The sequence below is a fragment of the Dermacentor andersoni genome, chromosome 5 (assembly GCF_023375885.2).
Source record: "Dermacentor andersoni chromosome 5, qqDerAnde1_hic_scaffold, whole genome shotgun sequence".
NCBI classification, from domain to species: domain Eukaryota; kingdom Metazoa; phylum Arthropoda; class Arachnida; order Ixodida; family Ixodidae; genus Dermacentor; species Dermacentor andersoni.
The window spans coordinates 11,222,752-11,247,093 of record NC_092818.1 but is presented as its reverse complement, the minus strand read 5'-3'; the positions used below and the strand labels follow the sequence as shown (position 1 = coordinate 11,247,093).

The following is a 24,342-nucleotide window of genomic DNA, read 5'->3' as shown; positions in this document are numbered from 1 at the left end:
AGCAAAAGAAACCTGGAAGGGTGAAACGGTATGAGCCTTCGAATAGAAGATGAAGAAGTGCGGGAACCGGGGGGACAGAGGAAGAGAAGAGGAAAGGGAGAAATAAATGTAGACGAGATGGACGCCAGTTCCACAGCAATGCTTTACGTCTACTGATTCCTTTAACTAGGAACGCTACAAAGCTATTAAACTGGGAAGGCTTAGGAGTAAAGATCGACGGCGTATATCTCGGCAACCTTCGGTTTGCTGATGACATTGTTCTATTCAGCAACAATGCAGACGAATTGCAAAAAATGATTGAGGACCTTAACAGAGAGAGCGTGAGAGTAGGGTTGAAGATTAATATGCAGAAGACAAAGATAATGATGAATAGCCGGGCAAGGGAACAAGAGTTCAAGATCGCCCGTCAGCCTCCAGAGTCTGTGAAGGAGAATGTTTACCTAGGTCAATTAATCACAGGGAACCCTGATCATGAGAAGGAAATTCATAGAAGATTAAAAGTGGGTTGGATCGCATACGGCAGACATTGCCAGCTGTTGACTGGAAGCTTACCATTGTCATTGAAAAGGAAGGTGTACAATCAGTGCATTTTACCAGTGCTGACATATGGGGCAGAGACTTGGAGACTGATAAAGAAGCTTGAGAACAAGTTAAGGACCGCACAAAGAGCAATGCAACGAAGACTGCTAGGCATAACGTTAAGAGACAGAAAGAGAGCGGTTTGGATCAGAGAGCAAACGGGTACAGACAATATTCTAATTGACATCTAGAGAAAAAAAAAATGGAGCTGGGCAGGTCATGTAATGCGCAGGTTAGATAACTGTTGGACCATTAGGGTTACAGAATGGGTACCAAGAGAAGGAAAATGCAATCAAGGACGACAGAAGACTAGGTGGAGCGATGAAATTATGAAATTTGCGGGCGCTTGTTGGAATCGGTTGGCGCAGGACAGGTGTAATTAGAGATCGCAGGGAGAGGCCTTCGTCCTGCAGTGGACATAAAACAGGCTGATGATGATGATGACATCCTCCTGCTTAAGCCACAGTCGTCCCATAGAGCACATTATCACCCGATCATCTGCCATGAACCCTTCATTCTTCTCTGACGCAGTAACCTATTGGATCCAGTCTCCCAGAAGGTATCGGCTCATGCACTGACCATAAGTCATTCCGCGAAGTGTTAAATAAACACATTGCTTAATTACCGACCCTACCCACCCTTATGCCCCCTTTTTCATGATTGTTCCTGGCTTGTTTTTCTTTATTGTTGTTTCTTTACTGCTCTGTAGATTTGTTCTAACATTGTCGCAAGGATTAAAGCCCTCCCTTATGTAATGCCTCTGGGCCTTCAAGATGAAAATAATTAAAATTAATGAACTGTTTAAGCACGTTTAGGAAGGTGCTCTGGTGCCGGAACATTTTTTGTATCAGCCCATCCTTTTATCATTGGACAGTTTATTTTTTGTGAAGTAGACGAAGTCACAGTAGGTGCCAACATTTCCAATTGCATGTAAATAAATCACTCACCGCTCTCCAGGCGATACAAACTGTGAAAATCTGTAAATGCTTTTCCTCTGAGGCATTGTCTCTGTGCCACAGCTACCCAGCCAGCATCATGGTTGCCATCTCACTCGCTTGGCACCTTCTTTTGCAGCCAAAGAGTACGGGTTGTTCCTGACAGACGATGACCCAAAGAAGTCTGGCTGCTGGCTAGAAAATGGCAAGGCCCTTGGATACTACCTGCTCAAATCAGGGGCAAGTCTCACTTGTGATCTTACCGCTTAACTGAATGTGGCATTCCAATGATCTGGCACTTTGATGGATGAGTCTTGCATTTCCTGGTGGGAAAGGGGGCGGGGTAAACTCTTGTAAACCTCCTCCTTCTTGGGGCACACTGCAAGCAAGGTGCATTTAGAAACAGAAGTTCCTCTGTTCTGCTCACATTTTGACTTAAGTTCACTAAAATTTGATTATTACCAATTTCTTACAGGCACATTGCTCTGTAGCCATTTTTACATGTCACTGCTAACGAGCCAAATAAGAAACGTATGTAAAGCTTGTCGGCCCCTTAACAAACTCTTTGCAGTGGATCCTTGGCAGCCAGATCACACACTGAAGTCTCTTAACGTGGGTTTTTTGGATCTCTGAGAAACACTGGCTATGGTTAAGAAAAGTGACTCAGACTATGCTTATTACTACTGGCTGAAGCAGCAGAAGACAGGCTAAAGACACTGCAATTGATAAAAATCTTGAAAAGGCAATTGACCTGCGCTCCTTTTTGTGGCACTGCCACCAGACACAGGATATTGCAGGTGGCACATCACCGCAGCATCTCGCATTCGTGTAGGAGGTTCTGTCTGTAAGCGCAAATAAGGTAGCGGCTTGAGTTAGAAGGTCCATCTGTAGTATAGGAAGTGGCCAGCAATACTTGTCGCTCTGAATCTAGATTCAGCTGCTATTTTAGATGCGCACAACAATGCCAGCAGACTGCGAGTTGTCAGCCAATGACATGACATGATTGCCATCGTTGAGTCGACGCTTCATTGAGCACTTATGGTGTGCACACCAGTCTGGCTCTTGCTGGTCATCACACAGTGTGAAAACTGCACTGCAGCATGTAATAGATGTATACGGTTAATGCAAAAGGAAAGTGCAATGTGCATGCATGCCTTGTTTATGTGGAATAGCCAGTGTCTGACGATCACTGCTAAAACGCACAAAAGGTGAAAGCCATGAGAAATGAGACTTATATTGCAGCTGGAGCAGAGGGAAGGGCACATTCCTTTGTCAGAAAGTGTTAGAAAAGGGGGAGTGCAGTCCTCGTATCGTACTTTGTAAGAATCGACTTGCTGTGGTGGCCGAGACTTGAGGGCAAGGCTGCTTCCATCCTTGAGGAGCATAATGGACTGCACGTGCCATGTTGTGCCATTGCACAGGCATGCTAGAGACCCTGACTGACTCTTGGCTGGTGCAGGACACCCTGGAGTACCGCAAGAAGCTGCGGCCACTCCGTGTGCGCATGCTGGATGGCTCGGTGAAGACAGTGTTGGTGGACGACAGTCAGCCAATTGCCAACCTCATGGTGGTCATCTGCACCAAGATTGGTGAGTCTGTACACGGCCACTCAAATTGCTCTCTTCATTCACTTGCATGAGGCTAGGCAAGGGGCCACATCAGACCTTCTCCTGTCTGCACTGGATGTATTGTCATGTACAGTGATGTATGCACTAACATCACAAATGTAGGGAAAGAGAAAACATTATTTAAGACGAACTTGTGTAACTTGCATTTATATCCTGAATTATAATTCTGCTTTAGAGTTGCTGTAATTACACTTTTTCCTTCAAGTGCAACAGATTTCATTCAAACTGATCGAGTGGGTGTTTTATAAAAGCATTTCTGCGTTTACATGTATTTAAACAGAGAAATTGGAGTTGGCTTCATGCTAAAGCTTCCTCTTAAACACACCTTGACACATGTATGGGCTGTATACAACAACACCATACATGATGTAATGCAGCCCTACAGTTTTCACAGTTAAGAAGGGAGTAAAGTTTGATGTCTCACGTGAATGTCTTAGTAATGCTCAGACTCCTTTGATTTATGCAGGGACACATGTACTTCAAAAAATCAACTCATGGGTAGAACTTTGCTGCGCTTTAAATAATTTCGTAATTAAAGCTTTCGGCATTCAGAAATTAGATCGCATTATTTGATGAATTAGTATTTGATTTGAATTCATAACTCGGAATATTGGCATAATTCTGTCAATTACTATTTTAGTTGAAGTTGCTCGCAGGTAAATGGGCGCTAAATTGCCAAATGGTCTGAACCAACAGCGAAGGAGGAAAAGTAAGGCTATTTGAAAGCACTGCGGGTTCGCAACACTCGCTGCCTCCTCTGGCTGTTGTGCCTCATGTGAAACAAGCCTGGCCAAGCATATGCTTGGCCAGGGTGTGTGTTTCAAGCTTCAGCTTCACACTATATGCAAAATGACATCAGCAGAGCAGACTTGCCTGAGGAACGCGGAGCTGTCTGGAGGGACGGCTCTGCAGTCTTGTCTTAGTAGTTGAGTCAGGTTCTGCAGTGGCGTTCTTGTTTAACAAATTAGTGAAACAGGTGGGCAAGAATGCTGATTGCGATCACTCTATTACAGTTCAAATGCAGGCCATAATGGTAGAGTCCATAAAAATGTTTTTTAGTGTTGCTTTTGGCATCGTACTGGCATTGTGATAAGTGACCGTGCAGGTTGTACAGGAACGCTTGCTGCGTTCGCCTGAGATGTTGAACCAGTTGAAGCACAGCATGGGGCTCTAGTGGAGAGCCCTGTGCAGTGGCCAGCAGGTTCACAGCTCAGAGCAGGCAAGCGAGTGGGCTGTGCTAATGATGTTATTCATTTCGGCAACTGAGTGGTGTTTCCTTGGGACAGGCATCACCAACCATGACGAGTTTTCCCTGGTGCGTGACCTGCCGGACGAAAACAAGGAGCCCAACACGGGAACGCTGACGCTGCGCCGAGTGAGTTGCACGTGCTTGCCTTGCCAGCTTGCCGCTTTTGTTGCACTTTGACATTCACGAGCATCTGCTAGCTTGATTTTGATCACTGAAAACAGGCTCTTGTGAAAGGGAGAAAAATGATGGTGTGTAAACACATACTCGAATATGCAATTTCGAATCGAATAGGAATCGTTCAAATAATTCGATCCATAAATTGAATATCCAATATTCAATTTCTAGAAGATTTGATTATTCGAATCTCGGTACCTTCGGTGCCCTGGCTGTGGTAGGTGTCTTGATGCACACAGGGTTCTCACGGCGTGCGATCTCTACGGTTTGGTACAAGTTTCATCCATGACGACTATACCGATCGAAATGATTCATGCGACAGAAATGGGGGGAACTGTAACAGCAGCGCGTATGGAAAGAAGGAGAGCTAATTGATAGGATTAGCCACCAGAAGGCACGCTGATTGCATTGAATACGTGAGTTCTGTGTCCATGCACGCAGACTCGCATAGTTAGGAGCTCTCTGCCCACATGCGAGCACACCTTGGCACACATGCTTGCGGTAGTTGCCATCTGGTCGACTGCAGGCCTGAATGCTGCTTCAATGACCGTCAGTCTTACCTGCACGCACGATTTTGTGACCGATACATATTGGTGATAAACTTTTCGGAACGGTTTGTGGCCCGTTATCACATTGGCCGGGGGCAAATTACCATCACGGCCAGGAGTGCCAGGTCTTCAGGAGAAAAAGTATCCAAAAAATTCCGAAAAGTAGCGAAGAAAGTCGCCAACTGCGGCAAAGGCTTTAATTGGTAGCCAAAGATGGCAGATGGATGCACTGCAGACGAAAAAAACAAAAACGGGGGAGGCAGCAGCGCGGACGACATCACTTGCCATGCGCCTCCCCATTTAAGAGCTCTTTACCGTTAGCGCCAACTGCGGTCGACGTGTGCCGCTGATGACCACACGGAGCGAGTGACACGGTGCACATGCCCCACTTTTGCCTGCCGCGCAGACTGGCCTCACCGAGCTGGCGATAACCCACAGAAACCACCTGCCATAGAAATGGGAAAACCGTCCTGTTTTCGGCAAGGAAACTGGAAAGCAATACTTTCTACGCAATAGAAGATTGCCATTAAGCACAGCATGGCTTTAACTATTTAACTTTAACTTTAACTAGAACTATTAAACGGAAAATCCCGTAGGTATTTAGGACAACTTTGCTATTTCTTCAGCTTTAGAGGGAAAAAAAGCACTTCATTCTATTTGACAGATAGTCCATCAATAAAAAATATTTTCCAGACCTTGGTAGACGAACTGAGTTGTTATCAGTTCAGGCATACTAATTTGGTGTTCCCTTTAATAAGAGTATAGCATACTATGCATCTCGATTCATAGGTACTCAATTTACTGATATCTAGCAAGATTCTTGTTAAGTAATGTGATTAGCCTCCTGAGCATGTGCAGCACTGTGCTTCTTGCACAAAATTTGGAATCATAGATGCTTGTGTTAAATATTCTGATATTCAATATACGACCTTCTTTTTATTCGATTCAATGTTCGATTCGAAATCAGTATTTGTACATCCTACAAAATAATAAAGGCCCTAATTGTTGTAGTCGGTAGCAGTCGTGTGCTGCCACAGGCCACTTCTTTTAATATGGTGCTGTCTGGTGAGGATGACGTACAGGCACTTAAAATTGATTCGTACAGGTGGCATCTTTTGACTGATTTATTCCAAGGCTAGTGTGCATTTATTTTGGTGCAGTGCAGTTTATTTGACAAAGTAACCCAGAGAAGGGACAACCATGAAATTTACATGACAATGTCCGAAATGATTATCGAACTGTAGCTGAAAACAAACATGGAAGCCTGACATAACCAAAAGTGATGGTCCTCCAAAAATGACGCCATAGTTTATGTGCTTCTACGTTGACATAGCAGTTCTGCAGAAACCCGCAAGGTGGAGAGAAGTAATGAATAAAGGGAAAATCAGACATCCACCCGTTTGTAGCAACTGCTACAAAGGAAACCCATACGGGTTCCTCGAAAGAAAAGCCTCATAGTTGAAGAAAAATTCGTCCTGGTCAAGGAAACCCATACGGGTTCCTCGAAAGAAAAGCCTCATAGTTGAAGAAAAATTCGTCCTGGTCCGGGACCAGGACGAATTTTTCTTCAACTATGAGGCTTTTCTTTCGAGGAACCCGTATGGGTTTCCTTTGTAGCAGTTGCTACAAACGGGTGGATGTCTGATTTTCCCTTTATTCAGTGCTTCTACATTGTAGCATCATTTTAGTTTTCGCTACTGCAGTCAAGACAAGGTCAGCTGTGTCTCTTGTGAGGCAGGAGGGCTCTGAGCTTGGCTAGTTCGTTTACGGTCATTATGTGATACAGTGCGGACGGCAGTATGGGGAAGGTCAACGCATTGTCCCGCGTGTTTCACCCGTCTCGTCGTCAACTGTTTCGTCATAATCACCTGAGGCCTTACCATAAATGTTTTTGCTTATCAGGAAAAGAAGGACAAGGATCGCGACCAGAAGATGGAGCAGCTGAAGAAGAAGTTGAAGACTGACGATGATTGTGAGTGAACGCGTCATGCCGGGCGTGTGTGTGTGTGCCTCATGAATGTGTGCCTGTGCAGTGAACTGGGTGGACCACTCCAAAACACTGCGGGAGCTGGGTGTGGATGAAGATGAGATGCTGACCTTACGGCGAAAGTACTTCTTCTCCGACTCGAACGTTGACTCGAGAGACCCCGTTCAGCTCAACCTGCTTTATGTTCAGGTGGGATGCCCTCGATGCTGATGTGATGACTCGCCTTGTAATAAGCCCAATGGCTGGCTCATTAAGCTTGCAACAGACTGCTCGTAGCTACTGTGGCTTACCGAAGTACCTTGTTAAGGTCAAGCTTAGCATGTTGCATAAGTGAAGGCGTGAACTGCTGTGCAGAGTGACAGAATCGATTACAGTGTTGCGCAGAAGTACTTCGTCAAAACACAGCATGCCAAATCAAGGTGTAGTGCTTAGAAAGTGACGGGCTTTAGAAAGCCTGTGGCTTAAAAGCATCATCATGGCCACCTGGAACTTTGATCATGAGAAGGAAACCTACCAGAGGAATAAAAATCTGTAGGAGCAGGACTACAGGCACTCCCAAGTTTTGAACTGAAGTGTATTGATGTCCTTGAAAAGAAAATTATTCGATCAATTCACTTGTCTAGTCTAACCTTGGGGCAAAAACTTGAAGAATAACGAAACTTGAGGAGCTAAGGACTGCATTATGAACAATGGAATAAAAAATGCCATTTGTTAACTGCAAGTTGCATAGATATTCCCTATTAATCCTTACAGATAATTCTAAGAGGGAGAAGTGGGGTGGAACTGGCCATGTACCATGATATTGAGTAAGGTTTTTAAAGAGAAAATTGTCATCCATCCAGACTGTAGCAGGAAGCTACTAAGGGTTCCTTTGTATCTTCTTGCTACCGTCGGGGTGGCTGACTTTCATGAACCTTCCACCACCCTACAGACTTCTGCCGAACATATTTGCCAAGGTTGTTTATTAGAGCAATGGCATGGGTACGAGTGGGGCACTGGATGGATCGATGCGATGCAGGCATTTGATAGAATGGGCTGATGCAAGACCGGGAAGTTGCTGGATGTGGCAAGGTAATTGGTAATTGTTGTGCAGGCCCGAGATGCCATCCTGAACACGACTCACCCCGTGACACTGGAGGAAGCTTGCAAGTTTGCTGGCCTCCAGTGCCAGATACAGTTTGGTGACCACAACGAGACCAAGCACAAACCCGGTTTTCTGGAGTGAGTGCCGGCCCGGGTGCCAAGCTCCCAAAGGGACTCTAACGTTTTCTATCTCGCAGCTTGAAGGAGTTCCTGCCCAAGGACTATGCAAAGATTAAAGGCATTGAGAAGAAGATATTTGCCGTGAGTGCTGTTCCCTACTTGCCAACTCTCCCCAACTTTTTATAACATATACAAGTTTCTGTTCATTCTACAATATTATGAATGTTGCATGAAGTTTTACAAAAATAAATTATGTTTGGAAAAATATTTTAAAGCTCTCGAAAGATTGGGCAACTCAAGATAAAGAGAATGCGTGCAAAAAGATAAATTATGATGGTATTTGTGCCATCCACTTAGTAGTCATTTAAAGTGTCATGCACCAAGATAGGTACTACAGTAGAACATCGCTTATACGTTTTGGGAAAAAAATGCGAGAAGGAAACATGCTAACAAAAAAAAATATATGATGTGACGTCACTAAATAACTGGGCTGCCTCAGCTGTAGTTAACATTTACATAAGGCTAAGTGTTGCAATGCGAGACGCTGCAACACTTAGCTGGTAGGGCCCTGAGCTGCCCAAGCTGCGCACTGTCGTTTTGCAATAAGGTAGTGTTTATAGTGTTTTAAGACAGCAACGGGAAAGCAAAACAAGAGTCACCTTGTGGGCGACGCTGGAATATGATGGCGCCAGAACTAAACGGGATGCTCACTTCGTGTGCCTGCACCTGGTAACAGCAGTGCGCTTGGGTCTATTAAAAGCGTTCAGTACGCTTCCAACGACGCTATATCACATGCACTCTGAAACAGATAGGGGACAATACTTATCGCAGTAGAGTTGGCAGTGATAGCTGTGAATGCGATGTGCAACAACCTGTGAAGTCTGCTGGTACCATAAGAGGAAACTGAGTGCATGCCAGCATTTTCATGTGACACGGGCAGGCGGGGTACTGTGGGGAAGCTGCCGTGCCTCGCACCTTTTCTTGCTCACGGGGGATCTAGCAGCCGGAAAACATACCAGACGGTCACAGCTTGGCGATGTGTTAAACGTTGGTGCCAAAAGAATGCATTTTTCTGGGAACATGTTAACTGCTAAGAAAGAAGTATTGGGTCATTTTTTGTGTTCTCATTTGTGAACATTGGTGCTGGGAAATTATATTAAATGGGATCATATCGTAGAGGTTCAACTGTACTTGCTTTGTGCAAGCTTACTTGAATAAATTCCTGAAACAGGCAAAATTGGTAGCAGTAAAGGCACTGGAAAACTCACTGTGACCTAAAAGCAATGTTCTCAGTCTGTTTTCCCAAGTTTTCATCTGAATGTGTGCTGGGTCTAAAGATAAAAAGAAGTCATCAATAAAGTGTGTACTAAACATTAAAAATAAAGAACATGCCATGCTGTCCCCTTCATTATCCCACATGTGTGATTTTTTGCTAATGTTGACCAGTTGGCAAGTATGCATCCCCGCTCTGCCACCTCGGCTGGTGACTGAAATGCCGTGCTTTCATTTCAGGAACACCGCAAGAACATTGGCACCTCTGAGCTGGATGCCAAAGTGAAGTATGTTGCATTGGCTCGCTCCCTCAAGACGTACGGCGTCACCTTCTTTCTCGTCAAGGTGTGTCACAGTCTGAAGAAGTTGTAGTAAATGGCATTCTCCTCTGCGCTCACACACCCTCATTGTGTTGCAGGAGAAGATGAAAGGGAAGAACAAGCTGGTGCCACGGCTTCTGGGAGTGACCAAGGACAGTGTCATGCGTCTTGACGAACGCACCAAGGAGGTGGGCATTCCGCTTGAAGGAGTACTGACACAAAAATTTTTGATCTTGTTTTTTCCACTGAAATAAGTGGCTGATGACCCAGTAATCACGGCACGAAATGTCATTTGCTTCAGAGCATGACAGGTAATTATTTGGAGTTGTTTGTAGCGACCAGCCCAAGTTTTGGTTTAAGAGAGCAACAAGATGGGCCAAAGAAGGAATGTAAACACAGTTGGGCCCGTGATCGCACAAAGCTGACGTATGCACGCCAGCGTGTTTCCCGGTGCGCGAGCTCCGTGTTGCTAGTTTGTCTGCTACGCCTGCGTGTGCTTTGCGATTTCCACGCCGTCATTTCCACGCCGTCCTCAAGCGGCGACTGTTTCCTGCAGGTGGGAGTCGCCGCTGTATTAGACGTGGCCAACCACTTTTGATTGGATCCATTACAAAGCAGTGACTCTGAAAGCATGGCCAGTGACAGCTATCAATATGTGTACGCACTGCTACAAGTACTATGAGCCATTTGTTGAGGGCGCTTTGGGAATGAAGCGTATTCCGGAGCAGGACACAAGGCGGGGTAAAAGTCGGCACAGCATCAGGCTTGGGGGTACGTAGTCGTGGTGGGAGATCATCGAGCTGCTCAAAGCTAGGCGGGTTTTGTTTGTACCAGGCATGCTCGAAATAAAATGAGCAAATCTAGCTGCTCTTCAGCGGGGTCCATTCTAAGCATCCAGCGGTGTGCACGAACTCGGACCACTTCTGCCGCTCATCGACGCTGACGGTAGTGAATGAGCAAGCCAGGCGAGCTGGCAATTGCTGGGAAACTATAGGCATAGCTCGCTGGCTGTCGGATCCGAGGCCAACGGCCGTTGCGATCAGTTCGAAGCTTGTAATAAGGTACCTATATTCGTCGGCACAATCAACGTCTGCACACCTATGTTGTTTATAAGGGACAATAGGATTAGTTTTCCTGACGCCGTTAATAGCGATGAGAAAACACGTTAGCCAGGCTATCTGCTTGGCAGAGATGATTGCAGCGGTGCCTGCGCTGACTGCTTACGAGTCAAAATCACGTCCATGATTTACTGTTTTGCGCAACGTTTTTATGACATGCATACTTCGAGGTCACTTTACTCTGAGTTATTTGGTGTCGGAAACAAATTTTAGCTAATTTTTTTGTGCTTCCATCAGCGGCAAAAAAGAAAACAAAAAATGACCGGGGCTATCGGAGCGGTGAGAAACTTGCTCACAGGGCCCACCCCGACGGCAGCGAAAACTCGTGACGTAGCGTTTTCTCAGTTGTTTGCATTCCTTTCTTAATGTCAATGTGGCGAGGTGCCACGTTTTGCGGTTGGCTACGCGCACACATACTTTAAAATTGATTTTAAATATGTTCAAAGCTATATTTGACATTTATATTTTACAGACGATGTGTGTGTGCGCACATAAATCAATCTCGCACGTTAACTCAACTTGGAACTTTTGTGTCAGTACTCCTTTAATATATGTTGGCACTGAAATTGAGTGCCCCTGAGAAAGAAGTTTTCACAAGGCTTTGCCATCTCTTTTTCAACAAAGCCCAGTTTGTACATCATAGGTGGTTGCATTTCCTTGTTTATCGTGTTGTGATGGTGAATTCCCAGTACAAGGCTTTACAGGCTTTACAGCTAACCTGTTTTCCCAGCTCCTGTGGTTTTTCTTCCACGTGTGCTTTTTGTTTAGTGGTTGTGGCAACAGGCGGGTGCCACTGTTGCACTGACCCAGTGCAGTGATGCCAGCATTGGGTGCGATTCTAAACACTGTGCAGATCATGAAGGTGTGGCCCCTGACTACTGTCCGCCGCTGGGCCGCTTCACCAAACAGCTTCACCCTGGTAAGCTCCAGTTTCGTGTGTACGAGGTTCTTTTTGCCAAGGCCTCACAACAAATCTCCATGTCTGCATTGCTTCTTTAGAGCTTTTTGTCGTCTGGGCTGCACGTTGAGTAATGAGGCAACAGCTTCACCTGTACAGCATGTCTTGCTCCGTGCCACAGAACAAGTTATTGATTATGGAGCATTGGATGCCACGCTTGCTAAACATTATAGGGTAGAAAAGTGATGAAAACCTCAATTTAGACAGTACTTATAATAACAGTTATTAGATACATATATATTGTGCAAATCAGTCATGATCTTTATTGATGCCATCATAGTTTAGTAAAATGCTCTTTACAGGCTTTGTATACAGGGTGTTTCAGTGAACACTATCAAAATTAAAAAAAATTTGCCTGTGGTAGAAGCTCAGTCTTTAAGTAGACCATAAGCTGTTCTACTCGAAGAGGTGGACATTTTGTGCACAAAAAATTTAAATGCCTTATCGAATAATTAACAAAAATTCAAAAATTCAGTTTTTCATTATCTTATGACACATATTGCAATTTACAAATTATAGCATGTGAGACTGCAAGGCATATCAACTGGAAAGGAATTGTGTGGATGACACCATTTACGATATATGCGCCATCAAAATTGTGGTAAAAATGCACTGTCATTCCACTTATTTTCTTAACAAAACGTTGTTTATGCATTGAAGCACAAAAGTAACTGGAACACCAATGCATTTCTCCTCAAAGCTCTGGAATTAATATCTCGAAGCTGGTGTCGTCCTGAGAATTCATTTCAAGTGGATCCACCTTGCGAATTCTCCGGCTAGAATTTGTAAATTGCAATATGTGCCATAAGACAATTAGTGAAAAACTTCACCAGTGAATTTTTGTGAATTAGTTGATTATGCATTTCATTTTTTGTGCAAGTAATGTACGGTTCTTTGAGTAGACCAGCTCATGGACTAGAACTGTGCTGTCTGCTACAGGCAACTTCTAAAATATTTTGAGAGGGTGCACTGAGACACCCAGTACATGTTCTGTGTTGTATGTGTAGTGCACTGAAACATGTACCCCAAAAGTGTTAGTAACCAATGCATATTCGACTATGTTAAATATTGCATAATAACAGTGATTTATATTGCTATAACATTCTGTGGATCCACCTGAGCACTGCATGTGCCTGCATGCTGGCCAGGAGCTGGAGCCTCCTTGGTGGTTTTTAGCTGCTCCTCCTTCTGCTAGGAAGAAACTCAATAAAGACGCCACGCCATGTCTCTGCCTGCTACAAGAAGTGTACTTCAAGGATCAGGTAACATGCTCACTGTGGCTGCTGCAGGACTTTGGGGACTACTCAGAGTCGTACTACTCCGTGCAAACCACCGAGGGGGAGCAGATATCCCAGCTCATTGCAGGCTACATCGACATCATCCTCAAAAAGGTGGGTGCTACTCGTGGCTCACACTTCATAGTTGCACTGAGTTCATTGCACTCATTGATTGATGGGACTTGAGCACCCTGGTTCACGACACTTGCTCTGTTTTAATTTTTGACCTCCTGAGTGTTGCTTAACGGGCAGCTAAGCATAAGTACATGGACAATTTTGCATTTCATCCTCTATCGAAACAAGTGCTGGAACATCTGAACATCGGGATCCCTCGCCAACAAGGCATCTGCATCGCAACGATTATTGATGACTGCCATCCCAGATGCCACTAAGCACACTGCACACCTAGCACTGTATTGGAACAGTAGCCCTCTCTCTCCACTGCAGAAATTCAGTTACATGGGACCGCCTGTTTATACAAGGGGCTAGATTTCAAGCTGCTCCTACGCTTAGCGTAGACAGCTTCTAGTGCATGCATGCAAAGCACAGCAATACGAGGGCGCCGCATTTGGCAAATAATGCGGGACTTCAATGGCACGTCGGGAGTGCCAGTTAATATAATGCAACAACAGCAGTTACAAAAACTGCCCGACAGTATGTGCACTTTCTATTCAGTTTACCTGATGCAGTGGCTGACCACATGACGACCGAGTTCCTGGAAGCTGGTCGTGTGCCCCCAAATTGTCCTTTTCACCCTTCTTCATTCTATGCTTCTCCACATTCAACATGGGTTTAAGCCTAGTCCTGTGCTGTTGCTTCTCTGTGAATGCAAGTGATGCTAATAAAGAATATTAGAAAATGTTCTTATCACCAGAAGTGGGCTCCCAATATTTCTTACTCAGCTTCAGCTGACAATCTTTAAAGTAGCTTCTTGTTTGTTGTTGCCATGCTCTTTCTTTTTGACCAAAATCTCAGTTGTAAAGAAGCATGTAAATAATGAAAATGAAGATGATTCCTCTCAACGTCCTTGCCCTCTTGTTGGGCTGAGTGCATTCAGCTTTCAGTGGTCCAATTGCCGTGTGGGTGGACTTGTCAGTGGTGCTCGGTACCACATAACCACAACGTCCAGTTTCCACATTGTGACCAGCCTCCTGCTGCGTGCATTTTGAACTAGTCGGATTAAACAGTTTCGTTCATTGATTATTTGTTGTGCTAATTAGGCACCTAGGCATCATATTGCAATTCCAGTGTTGGCACGTATCCATTCGAGAAAAAATAAGTTTAAACAGCACAATCTGTTGAAATGGTCGTTGGTCAAAGTGGTCGTCTTACAAATTGCATGTTGTGGTGCGCTCAGCCTGAGAAATCTCTGCACGGCTATTTGTTCGTGTCTGCAGAAAAAAGCCAAGGACCACCTGGGCATTGACGGGGATGAAGGCTCCACCATGGTGGAGGACAGTGTCTCGCCAGCCAAGTGAGTCGGGCCGCTACGGGCCGGCTTGGTCTGGAGCATAATTCAGACTTTCGATTGGCCTGGCCGGAATGCTCGTCCTTTGTCTCCACATCGCAGTTCTATAACCTGCATCTGTCACAACATCCAGAGTGGATGAATTTGATATCTTACGAATTTATATACATGAATTTAATGCGTGGGATGAATTTTATATCTTACGTGAATCGGTTACAATATTTATGAAGGTTTTGCAAAAGTCCTACTCACATGTTAGTGGTGTACTTGAGAGCCATGTATAATTTATCAATTTTGTCTGCTTTAGGTGTAACGTTAGATTCAATTGACAGAACTGTGCAATAATTTTTCATTGCTGTAAACTTGATAGGTAGTTTCGTTTTGTGAAAATTGGCTATCTTGAACAATTTTTGTTAAAAAGTTGATGGCTTTAATAAAAAATCGGCTGCCAACAGTCATTAGATTCTAGCTTTTCCTTTCAAATGCAACAAACCTCATCAAATTTGGTGCAGTGGTTGCCAAGAAAAACAATTTCTCCTTTCCCCTGTATTTAGATAGGAGCCCCCCTGCTAAAGCTCCCTCTTTAGTCTCATACTTTTGTGTCACGAAATATGATGAAATGCTCCACATATACGAACCTATTTACACTTCAAACAAGCAGAGTGGCACGTTCTGCGGCCATAGGAAACAGGTTGCTTTGCTCATATACTGGAAGCAGAGAAACACACAAATGCCTAATTTGATGTAACTTTGTGTCCACAAGTTGTAATATATGGAGTGGATCAAAAACGACTGCACTGCGAAATGCGTAGAGTGGGACATTGCTTACCGCACTACTTCTGCAGCGTTGCCTGCCTTATGCGAGAGGCTGCGTTTCGACGTCTGTTGTGTTGTCTGTCAGGGTGGGGCCACTCTGGATGGGCAGGGTTGGCATAGCGTGTCTCGCTTCTCTCCCGCCCCACCCGTGCAGGGCCACCATCCTGCAGCACACGCCCGCTGCCAAGCCCTCCCAGCCGGCCGTGGGTTCGGTCGCTCTCCCAGCAGTGGTACGCCCTGGCACCAAAGGTGAGACTCTTCACGGAGGCCTGTATTGCGGCAAAACAGGCATGCAAACCATGGACACACAAACAAAGGCCACAAGCATTGCTTGTCCATCCATTATAACAGAGTCGGTCGGACCTGACACGAAAATGCGTACCTTCATTATGTTTGATATCTGTTATAAGTGTGTACTTCCTACGCGCTGATATCGGTGAGAAACATATTATATTTACATGCAAACGAAAGCCACTCTGACAATGACTGAAAAGGTGAGCAAGTTGGTAGGGGATTCAGGGTAAGGAAAGGCGAATTATCAGAACAGTCTGAAGAAACTAATTATCAGAACAATATGATAATTCGTTGTACATGCATTTGTCTGATAATTCGTTGTACATGTATTTGTGTTCATTATATCGAGGATCGACGGTATTGTGTCCAGGTTAGCATGCCTGCCTTTCCTTACTGTGAATCCCCTACCAACTTGCTCAACTTTTCAGTCATTCTCAGAGTGACTTTCGTTTGCATAGCTAAGACATGCAGGTGCATGCCTTGAAGCTGACGATACGCAGGTATAGGTTTGTAACTGAATGCATTTTATTGATTGTATCTCGGAGCATATATCTGAGATCTCTGGGCGCCCGCTGCCTGTTTGCAGCATTTCCTACATGGGAGTACAAATAAAAAAATAATAAAAAATAAAAGAAAAAGAGAGAACAAGACACCACTTCTTTCTTGATGCTCCTCACAGCATAAGTACACATGCCTTCATATGCAAAAATAGGAGGGGGGATAAAAAAAAAAAGAAAGAACAGTACATGATGCACATGCACCACCAGCAAGGCAGTGTGATAATGTGTGCCATCATCTACGTCTCCCTTCCCTTAGCAGTGCAGGCGGTGTACTAATCTTTCGCGTGTGCAACGCCACAAAAGCTTGTGGTGGCTTGTGGCTTTTGGCCAAGCTAGCACGGTTCGCCACAGCCTCCGCTCGAGCTTCAGGCACCTCAGGCTCAGCCACATTGCCTTGAATTGATGATCTGGGGGAGGACGGGCTACAGGTGTCAATCTGTACTGCTTGATCTTTGACTTTTTGGTCTGTGTCATGTGGTACTGTACTTCGCCATGTATGTACTTGGACGATGTGCCGTTTAATTGGATAGGTTGGTGTCTGTGTGGTAATCATTCAGCATTCTGTCATAGACTTCACAATTACTAGCATCCATTTCTCCCCTGCGCCTTAGTTATGGATGTACACGGTAGCTTCTTGTGGTGGCATTCTCCACTCGTCTGGTTCACAGACTGATGATGCCTGCATGGAAAGCACGTATCCAAGCAGGATCAGATTTGGTAACCGAAAAGCAGTTTCGGCAATGACTTCTCCGAGTTGTTAGGCGTTATCCTGTAATTTAAAAGCAGCCTGGACATCTTGTCTTCTAGCCACTCTTCACCAATCTTCTTGAGGCCATCCTTAATGGTCTTGTCAGCCCTTTCAGCAAGGCCGTTCAATTGGGGATGATATACAGCCATCCTGATGTGTTATATTGTTGTCCTTGACTAAGGGTGCGAACTTCTCATCACTGGGGGGCTGGATTCTGTTATTAGAAACGATGGTCTGTCTGCGGTATGCCCAATCTGCTGAACATACTGCACAAGCAATTGACTGTAGAGACTGAGTGGGCTTGTTTCAAGGGTATGGCTTCTATCTACTTCGTATGTGCGTCTACGGCCACGAGGATCATGCTTCCTGCATCGGACCCAGCAAAATTACAATATGAATCCTGGCCCACCTTGCTACGGTTACGGGCCAGTTAATTGTCACTGCAGCAGAGGGCTTGCACTGGTTCCCTATGCAGTTTTCACATGTTGCTGACAATCGTTCAATATCACAATCCAAATCTGTCCACCAGAATGATGTTCTGACAACCGCCTTCGTGGCAGACCACCCTTGGTGCGTCTCGTCCAACATGTGCAAAACACTGCATCTTGCTTTTGTTGGAACGCCAGCTCGGCAGCCCCAGTACAACAGTCTGTGAGCCAAGGACAGCGCCCATTTGCATCGAGCCCTTGCTTGCATTGAGCCTTTTTACAAAAGATAACCAGCCATTCTTTGTGAATTCCATAACCTGTTCTAAAAGTGGGTCACTTGCTGTTAGCTGTCCTAACTCTTTGACAGACATAATTTCTTCAATGAACCCAGCCAAAGCTAAAACATAGTCAGGTAGGTCCACTTCCAGTGGCTCAGGTTCCGGTGATCGTGGCGGTAGCCGACTAAGGGTGTCGGTGTTGAGAAGCTGCTTACCATGTGAGTATTGAAGCTTGTAGTGCAATCCGCCAAGATATAGCACAAAGCTCAAGTTGTAAATAATTTTTCTCTTCTCTCATTAATGTTCTAGACCTGAAGCCAATAGGCTTGATCTGATCACTGCCTGTGTGGAAAAGCACAGCACCAATTCCTTCCTGTGAAGTGTCTCAATCTAGTTAAGCAGATTCATATTGTGCCAACACGCTGACTTGTCGCAGCACTTGTTTTGCTTTGCGAAAAGCTTCCTCTTGAGCACTTAACCAAAGCCAAAGTGTGTCGTTCTCTAGATACAGTGGTATGAGAAGCAAAGACATGTTGGGTATGAAGTTTGAGCAAGATGATAGCATGCAGAAATGAGCACTATTCCTGGACATTTGGGGGCTGTTGCGATTGCTTCGATGTGTTTATTGATCAGACGCAGGCCTTTACAATCAATCTTATGCTTTAGCTACACGACTGCTGCTTGATGAAAACTGCACTTGTCAAGCCCGAGCTTTACTTCGTGCTCACAAAAATACTGCAGTACTTGTTTTAACTTATTGGTATTCCCACTGTTCTACGATACAAAAATGTCATCAAGGTAAGCTTGTACACTTGTTATTCCCTGCAAAACAGTCTCAATTTTCTGCTGGAATAAAGTAGGTGCTGAGGCTATGCGGAAAGGCAGACTGTTATATCAAAATAGCCCATGGGGTGTACTGACAACGCACAGCTTCTTTGAGTCCTCATCAAGGCGAAACTGGCAATAAGGCAATAAGCATCTTGTAGGTACAGTGTGCTGAAGTAATCCCCACCGTTCAAACATGCAAAAATGCCGTCAGTGACTTGCAGTGGATACTGCTTGAGCTTGCAGATGGTGTTTAAGGTCACCTTAAAATTGCCACGTGTTCTGACTATGCCATCCTTCTTCAAAACTGGCTGAATGGGTGTAACCCACTCTGCATGCATTACATGTGACAGTATTCCAAGCATTACCACTCTATCTATCTTGTTGAAAAGCTTGCCAGGCAAAGCAAAAGGAAGGGAACGAGCATTACAAGACTTCGGCACCGCTCGTTTCTTGAGTTTCAGGTGTTCTGGGGGCTCAATAATTAGGCCAAGTTCCACACCAAAGATATCTTGAAACTCCGAAAGGATAGCATTCATAGCCCCTAGCATTCATAGCCCCAGAATGGTTGTCTCTTGCACTAACCTTCTGCTGTGCTGACACATCCAGTACCAGTGATTCCGCATCACTCAGCCGGAAATCAAATATAGACCTATTTCGGGCAATCCTGCAGTGCCTCAAGGGCGCGCGGTGCGCTATGGGAAAAGAACGAATGGTGAGCAAGCAGGCTCGCCTGGATGCCCGCCGCCCGTTTGCCGCATTGCCATTATGGGAGTACGAAAAAAAATAAAAAGGGAGAGAACAAGACACCACATTCTTCTTGACGCTCCTCATGACATAAGTACACATGCCTCCAAGCATCTGCACTCATATCTCTATGCAAGAAATGGGAAGGAAATAACACGGTTGTGCAGTAATCGCCGAGCTGCCGCTTTTTTGTAGAGAGCTAAGCACCACCGTAAACATATTGCCTCCATTGTTTAAAACTTTGTCTATAGAATGCTGCATTGTTGAAAGGCACGAAAGCAAGGAGGCTTCCTAGAAGAAAAGGCATCTGTGCCTCCCTTGCTGCCACAGTGGTTGGATAAGAGAAGTGCACATACGTTGCGAGATTTCAGAAATGGCCAGGGCGCTCGCTGGCTGGTAGCTTGTAGGTATTCTCTGTAGGTATTCTTTGTAGGTACTCATGTATTCTTATTCCTAAAAAATAAATAAATAAATAAATAAATAAATAAAGCAGGGAAGAAAGAGAAAGAAAAAAAGACGTTTGTTGTTCGAAACAGTGTCCCGAGCGAGGTCCGGTTTCAAGGGAAAAACAAAATTTGCCTATACTCCCAGTCTCTTTCATGAGGGAAACATTGTTTTAGGATCGAATTTACAGCCCGGCTACTCCCAATATTGCATTCACATGCCGCTATCCACCATAACTATAGGTATAATGAGCGAACCTTGTTCTCATTTTGCTCATTGTCTTGAATTTCCATCTCCCGCCTTCCCCATGTGTTGCCTGGAAAACTATAGGTAGTAGCTTGCAAAATCATTTTATTTGAGCGCATTGGTCACATGTGAAGCATGTTGCTGTTTCGCGATGACAATTTCTTTGAAAGTTATTCTAATCAGCTGCACTACATAAAAAACTTAGTAGGTCATTTTCCTTGTGTTTTTGGGCATGTGCTTTGTGCAGCTTGGTTCCGACATTAAACCACCGATCGCAGCTAAGCGATACGCTTTACCACAGCACTTGCGCAACATCGTGAGGCAGATTAAAAAATTTCACATTGCATTCTCAGACACTAGACATTTATGAAATGGTGCGCTTTACGTTACCGCATAACAAACACAGAATGAAATTAATTGCTTTTATTAAGCTTTAAAAAAATTGTGTGAGAAATGGTGAAAAGGACTCCTGTCCCTCCACCTTGCATTGAAAAGTCAAATAATCTTCACTTGTAGAAAACAGAGTGTTAGACAAGGCAGACCATTAACCAAATCTATCTGCAGTTGTGGAACGAGCTGCTGGGTTTAGTATTCGATCTGCACATTGTTTATTATGCCTAATTTCCAATTTCGACCATAACTGATTGTTTTTCAGAGTCAAAGGATGTGTGCAATAAATAGCTGAAGGGGGTTCTCAGCTGGAAAAAAGAAAGCAAGAAAAAAAAAAAGCAAGGTGCGCATGATTACCACGGCTGGCATCACAAAGAGGCAAGAGGCCGCTGTCGCAGCTAAACAATAAACAAGACATTCTTGTTTGAATTAGGGAATAACATGCATCATCTTGCCAAGTTTGGTTCAGTTAATACTGCTAACAGGTGCTCGCACGGTGCAGGAGTAAAACAAAAGTACGACGCCTGCCTCTGTGGCATTCACACATTTCCCATAAGCATTTGCGCGACTGTTAATGGCGCTCATGTACCAGAACAAGGTCTATTGCACCCACAGAGGCTCAGCCCTGAGCAGTTCAGTACTGTCAAGGAACCTTTGACCACCTTCTTGTTGTAATACACAGGCATGGCTAATTTTCCAAGCAATGGCAATTTTCCCAGATAACAGGAAAACTTGATGTGCTGGGTTCTCACAGGGGCCAATGTTCTCGGTTTTCGTCATACAGTTCTCTAGGCACGATGCAAACGGGCGAACTGGTGTCAACAGTCATTGGAATGTCAATGCCACACCACATAACTGTGCGATAAATTGGAGGCTCTAGCTTATCTTTACAAGGCCCGGTTAATGTCTGAATGCACTCATCTTTGGGGTTTCCTCCGATGATTCTACTGCTACTGCTAGTGCTTCTCCCTGCTTATACTGGAGGCGTCCTCTTGGGCATTCTCTGCGTACGTCGCTAAGGCATATCTTCGTAATGTTAGCTTTCCCATTGTTGTACCAGTAACAGTGAGCTTTTGCTCAGCCGCACTTGACCTGACACCACAGACTATCCAGTCACATAGAAACCGGTCAAGCATGTCTCAAAAATTGCAGCTGTCTGCAATCCGACGTGTTTAAACAATGAAATCTTCAATGGGCTCGCCTTCCAACTGGTATCAGTTAAAAAAAAGTTGCAGTTTCACCTGAAAGGCGAAGCATCGATTGCGATCGCAAATTAGTGGACAGCTATACAAAGTAAGGATAGTGGTTTTATCGGCCATACAATGTTGTCAACATATGCACACTAACTAAATTAATAAGCATGGTGTCACGCGCCCACGAGCAAACATGAACAGATCTGACTGAAAAAATTCGCTGTCAAAATGTTGGCATGACAAAATGCGGCGGCAGCAGCATTGAGCAAAGTGACATTCGTACTGTCTATCGCTTCCACTCAAAGTGAGCGCCGAGAACAAACAGCATGCACAAAGCTATGAGCCGCCTACAGAGCTACACTGCCCCCGAATGCAGATCACTCTCAAGAGGCAGCCACGCGACCGCACGTAGCCCCCGTGTGCGCACTTGCAGCCAGAGTAGAACGCCGCTCCCGGGTGCCTCGTGCATGACAGAAGACTGTGCGCTTCCTGCCTGCTTTCGTCATTGTCACACAGGCGAGGTCGAGCCGCAATTGTTGGCTCCCATTGCACGGCTCCACTCGCACATACAGCACAGGGTGCGCGGCGACGGTGTTATCGCCTCACGGAAATGGCACAACTGCACTTTGAGTGTCCATATGATTGCTATCACAATAAAAGCAAATGCTCTTGGCTATCCTCGTGATGTCTGGGATCAAAATATTTGTCCAGAACATTGACAGCTTCCTCGTACGTCAGGACAGTTGGCTTCCTTAGTGCAATTCTTCCTGAGAGCGCTCATACATTCACGTGGTGTGTGTCCTTAATACAGCCAGTAATGACAGCCTTTCTATTGTTGCCCCGAAATAAGCTTCCACCTTCGTCATGTACGCCTTCCAATTATCACTTTGGTCGCCGTACTCCAGAAGCTGGTGACAAGCCATGGCCGATGTTCTTGCTGGGACAGTCTTCTACTTTACTGTTTCACTTTTCTCGCTCTTCAGCTCGAATGTTACTATAGTGCTTGTTGCCACGGTTGCATAGCTAAGACATGCAGGCACTTCTTGGAGCTGACGGCACACATTTTGAGGTTTCAAACAGAATGCATTTTGTTGATTCTATCTCGGAGCATATACAAGCAAAAATAAGGGGTTGGGGGCGAGAAAAGGAAACAATAGCAGGATGTGCATGTGCCACCAGCACTTGCAAGGCGGCGTGACAACGGGTGCCATTGTCTACAATACTTTTGCAAGAACCAAGTCCACACTCACGGCTGCAGCTAGAACCTGTGTGGTTCTAGCTGAGTCTGCAGGAAAACCTGAGAGCCTGTTAAGGCTAGGTTTACATGGCCAAGGAATGTGGAGTTGGGGGCAGCATGGACAGGGTTGTGGTGAGGATTCTCGCTTCGTTTGTTTCTTCATACTGCAATTCCCAATGGAAACATCACCAGGGTGGAAATGCTGACACATTGTTACTTGAATACAGCACGATACGAGAACGAGAATGTTCTCAGAATAACGAGGAAGTGTAGTTTGCAGCAGAGAAAATGCAGCATAATATAGTATAGTATGGTAGACAACACGCTACTAAAATAAAAGAAATTTCATTACACTAAATCGGGCAGAAAAGATGTGACAGTGAGTTATGAGATTTGCCTCCCAATAAAGGCGTTCCAATCGGTGACAGTTTGTGGCATGAAGGAGTGCTCAAAGCCATTGTGAGGTTGTGTTTTGGGGTGGAGGGGGAGGTGTATTTGGTAAGAAGGATCATGTTCTAATGTCTGTTTCATGATGCCCTTTAATTTTTATTTCTTTTTATAGCAAGAGTGATGAAAAACAATGATTTCTTACCGCTAAAACCTAAATTGTCATGTTTTATTTTGCATCGGTGACTTCTTTTTTAATAATGATAGCAGTACTTATTCAGCTGCCCCATCTGTTTCCTTCAGTTGCATCTTTATCGAAATCAAATGAGGGAGCTCAACATCCCACACATGAGGAACAGCAACACGATAAGGGACTCTGGAATAATATTCGTTACCTGACGTTTTTTACTGTTCCTCTAGGCATGAACAAGTGCTTGAGCGTGTTTGCATTCCAGCTCCATTGAAGTGCAGCTTTCTACAGACATGTTGCAGTGAAAATATGCGAATCCCAGGTGTGACTGGTGGTCAAGTTGGCGGGGCTTTGCAAGTTATGTTCAGGGTAAGAGCAGCAAGAGACGATGGAATAACAGGCTCCCTGATGTTGCGCTCCAGAGGCTTGTGCCCCTTTGTAACAGCGCTGGCTCATCACTTACCCAAGGCTTGGAATCCATAATGAATGAGGCATAAAAAAAAATTGACTATTAATAAGCCTATCAGGCTTCTTGTCAGTATTGTACAGAGTATTCGATAAAGTGATCTTGAATGAAATCAGCCAACACCTGGCTTTGGTAATCCTAGAGAACAGGTCAGCTTTAGTAAGATATACTAAACAAAGAATTGCATCCCTGTCAATAATCGGGTAACTGAAAAGTCTACAGAATATAACCAGCCTTTCTATACAGTGTTCGCAGAATACAAAATGGAATTCGACTGTTTAGGGTTACCAGCAGTCATGTATGATCAAGAAGTAGAGGAAGCATCTTAGGAAATATTTGCAGACATTTTACGGCTACCATAATTCTTCATAAGTCTG

The 24,342-nt window shown here is 44.8% G+C and overlaps 1 protein-coding gene across 4 annotated transcripts in view; it reads left to right on the top strand.

Annotated features, from left to right (window-relative positions):
• The window catches only part of rhea (Talin_middle and talin-RS domain-containing protein rhea), a 391,086-nt gene that overhangs the window by 112,130 nt on the left and 254,614 nt on the right, over positions 1-24,342 (top strand). For all 4 annotated transcript variants that reach the window (XM_050177552.2, XM_050177553.2, XM_055070111.2 and 1 more), the window contains exons 3-15: positions 1,654-1,754; positions 2,974-3,103; positions 4,429-4,517; positions 7,016-7,085; positions 7,147-7,289; positions 8,194-8,321; positions 8,381-8,444; positions 9,816-9,920; positions 9,994-10,083; positions 11,867-11,932; positions 13,261-13,362; positions 14,646-14,722; positions 15,687-15,781. In XM_050177552.2, the coding sequence (XP_050033509.1) occupies positions 1,654-1,754; positions 2,974-3,103; positions 4,429-4,517; positions 7,016-7,085; positions 7,147-7,289; positions 8,194-8,321; positions 8,381-8,444; positions 9,816-9,920; positions 9,994-10,083; positions 11,867-11,932; positions 13,261-13,362; positions 14,646-14,722; positions 15,687-15,781 (1,260 nt within the window). The remainder of the gene's footprint in view (positions 1-1,653; positions 1,755-2,973; positions 3,104-4,428; positions 4,518-7,015; positions 7,086-7,146; positions 7,290-8,193; positions 8,322-8,380; positions 8,445-9,815; positions 9,921-9,993; positions 10,084-11,866; positions 11,933-13,260; positions 13,363-14,645; positions 14,723-15,686; positions 15,782-24,342) is intronic.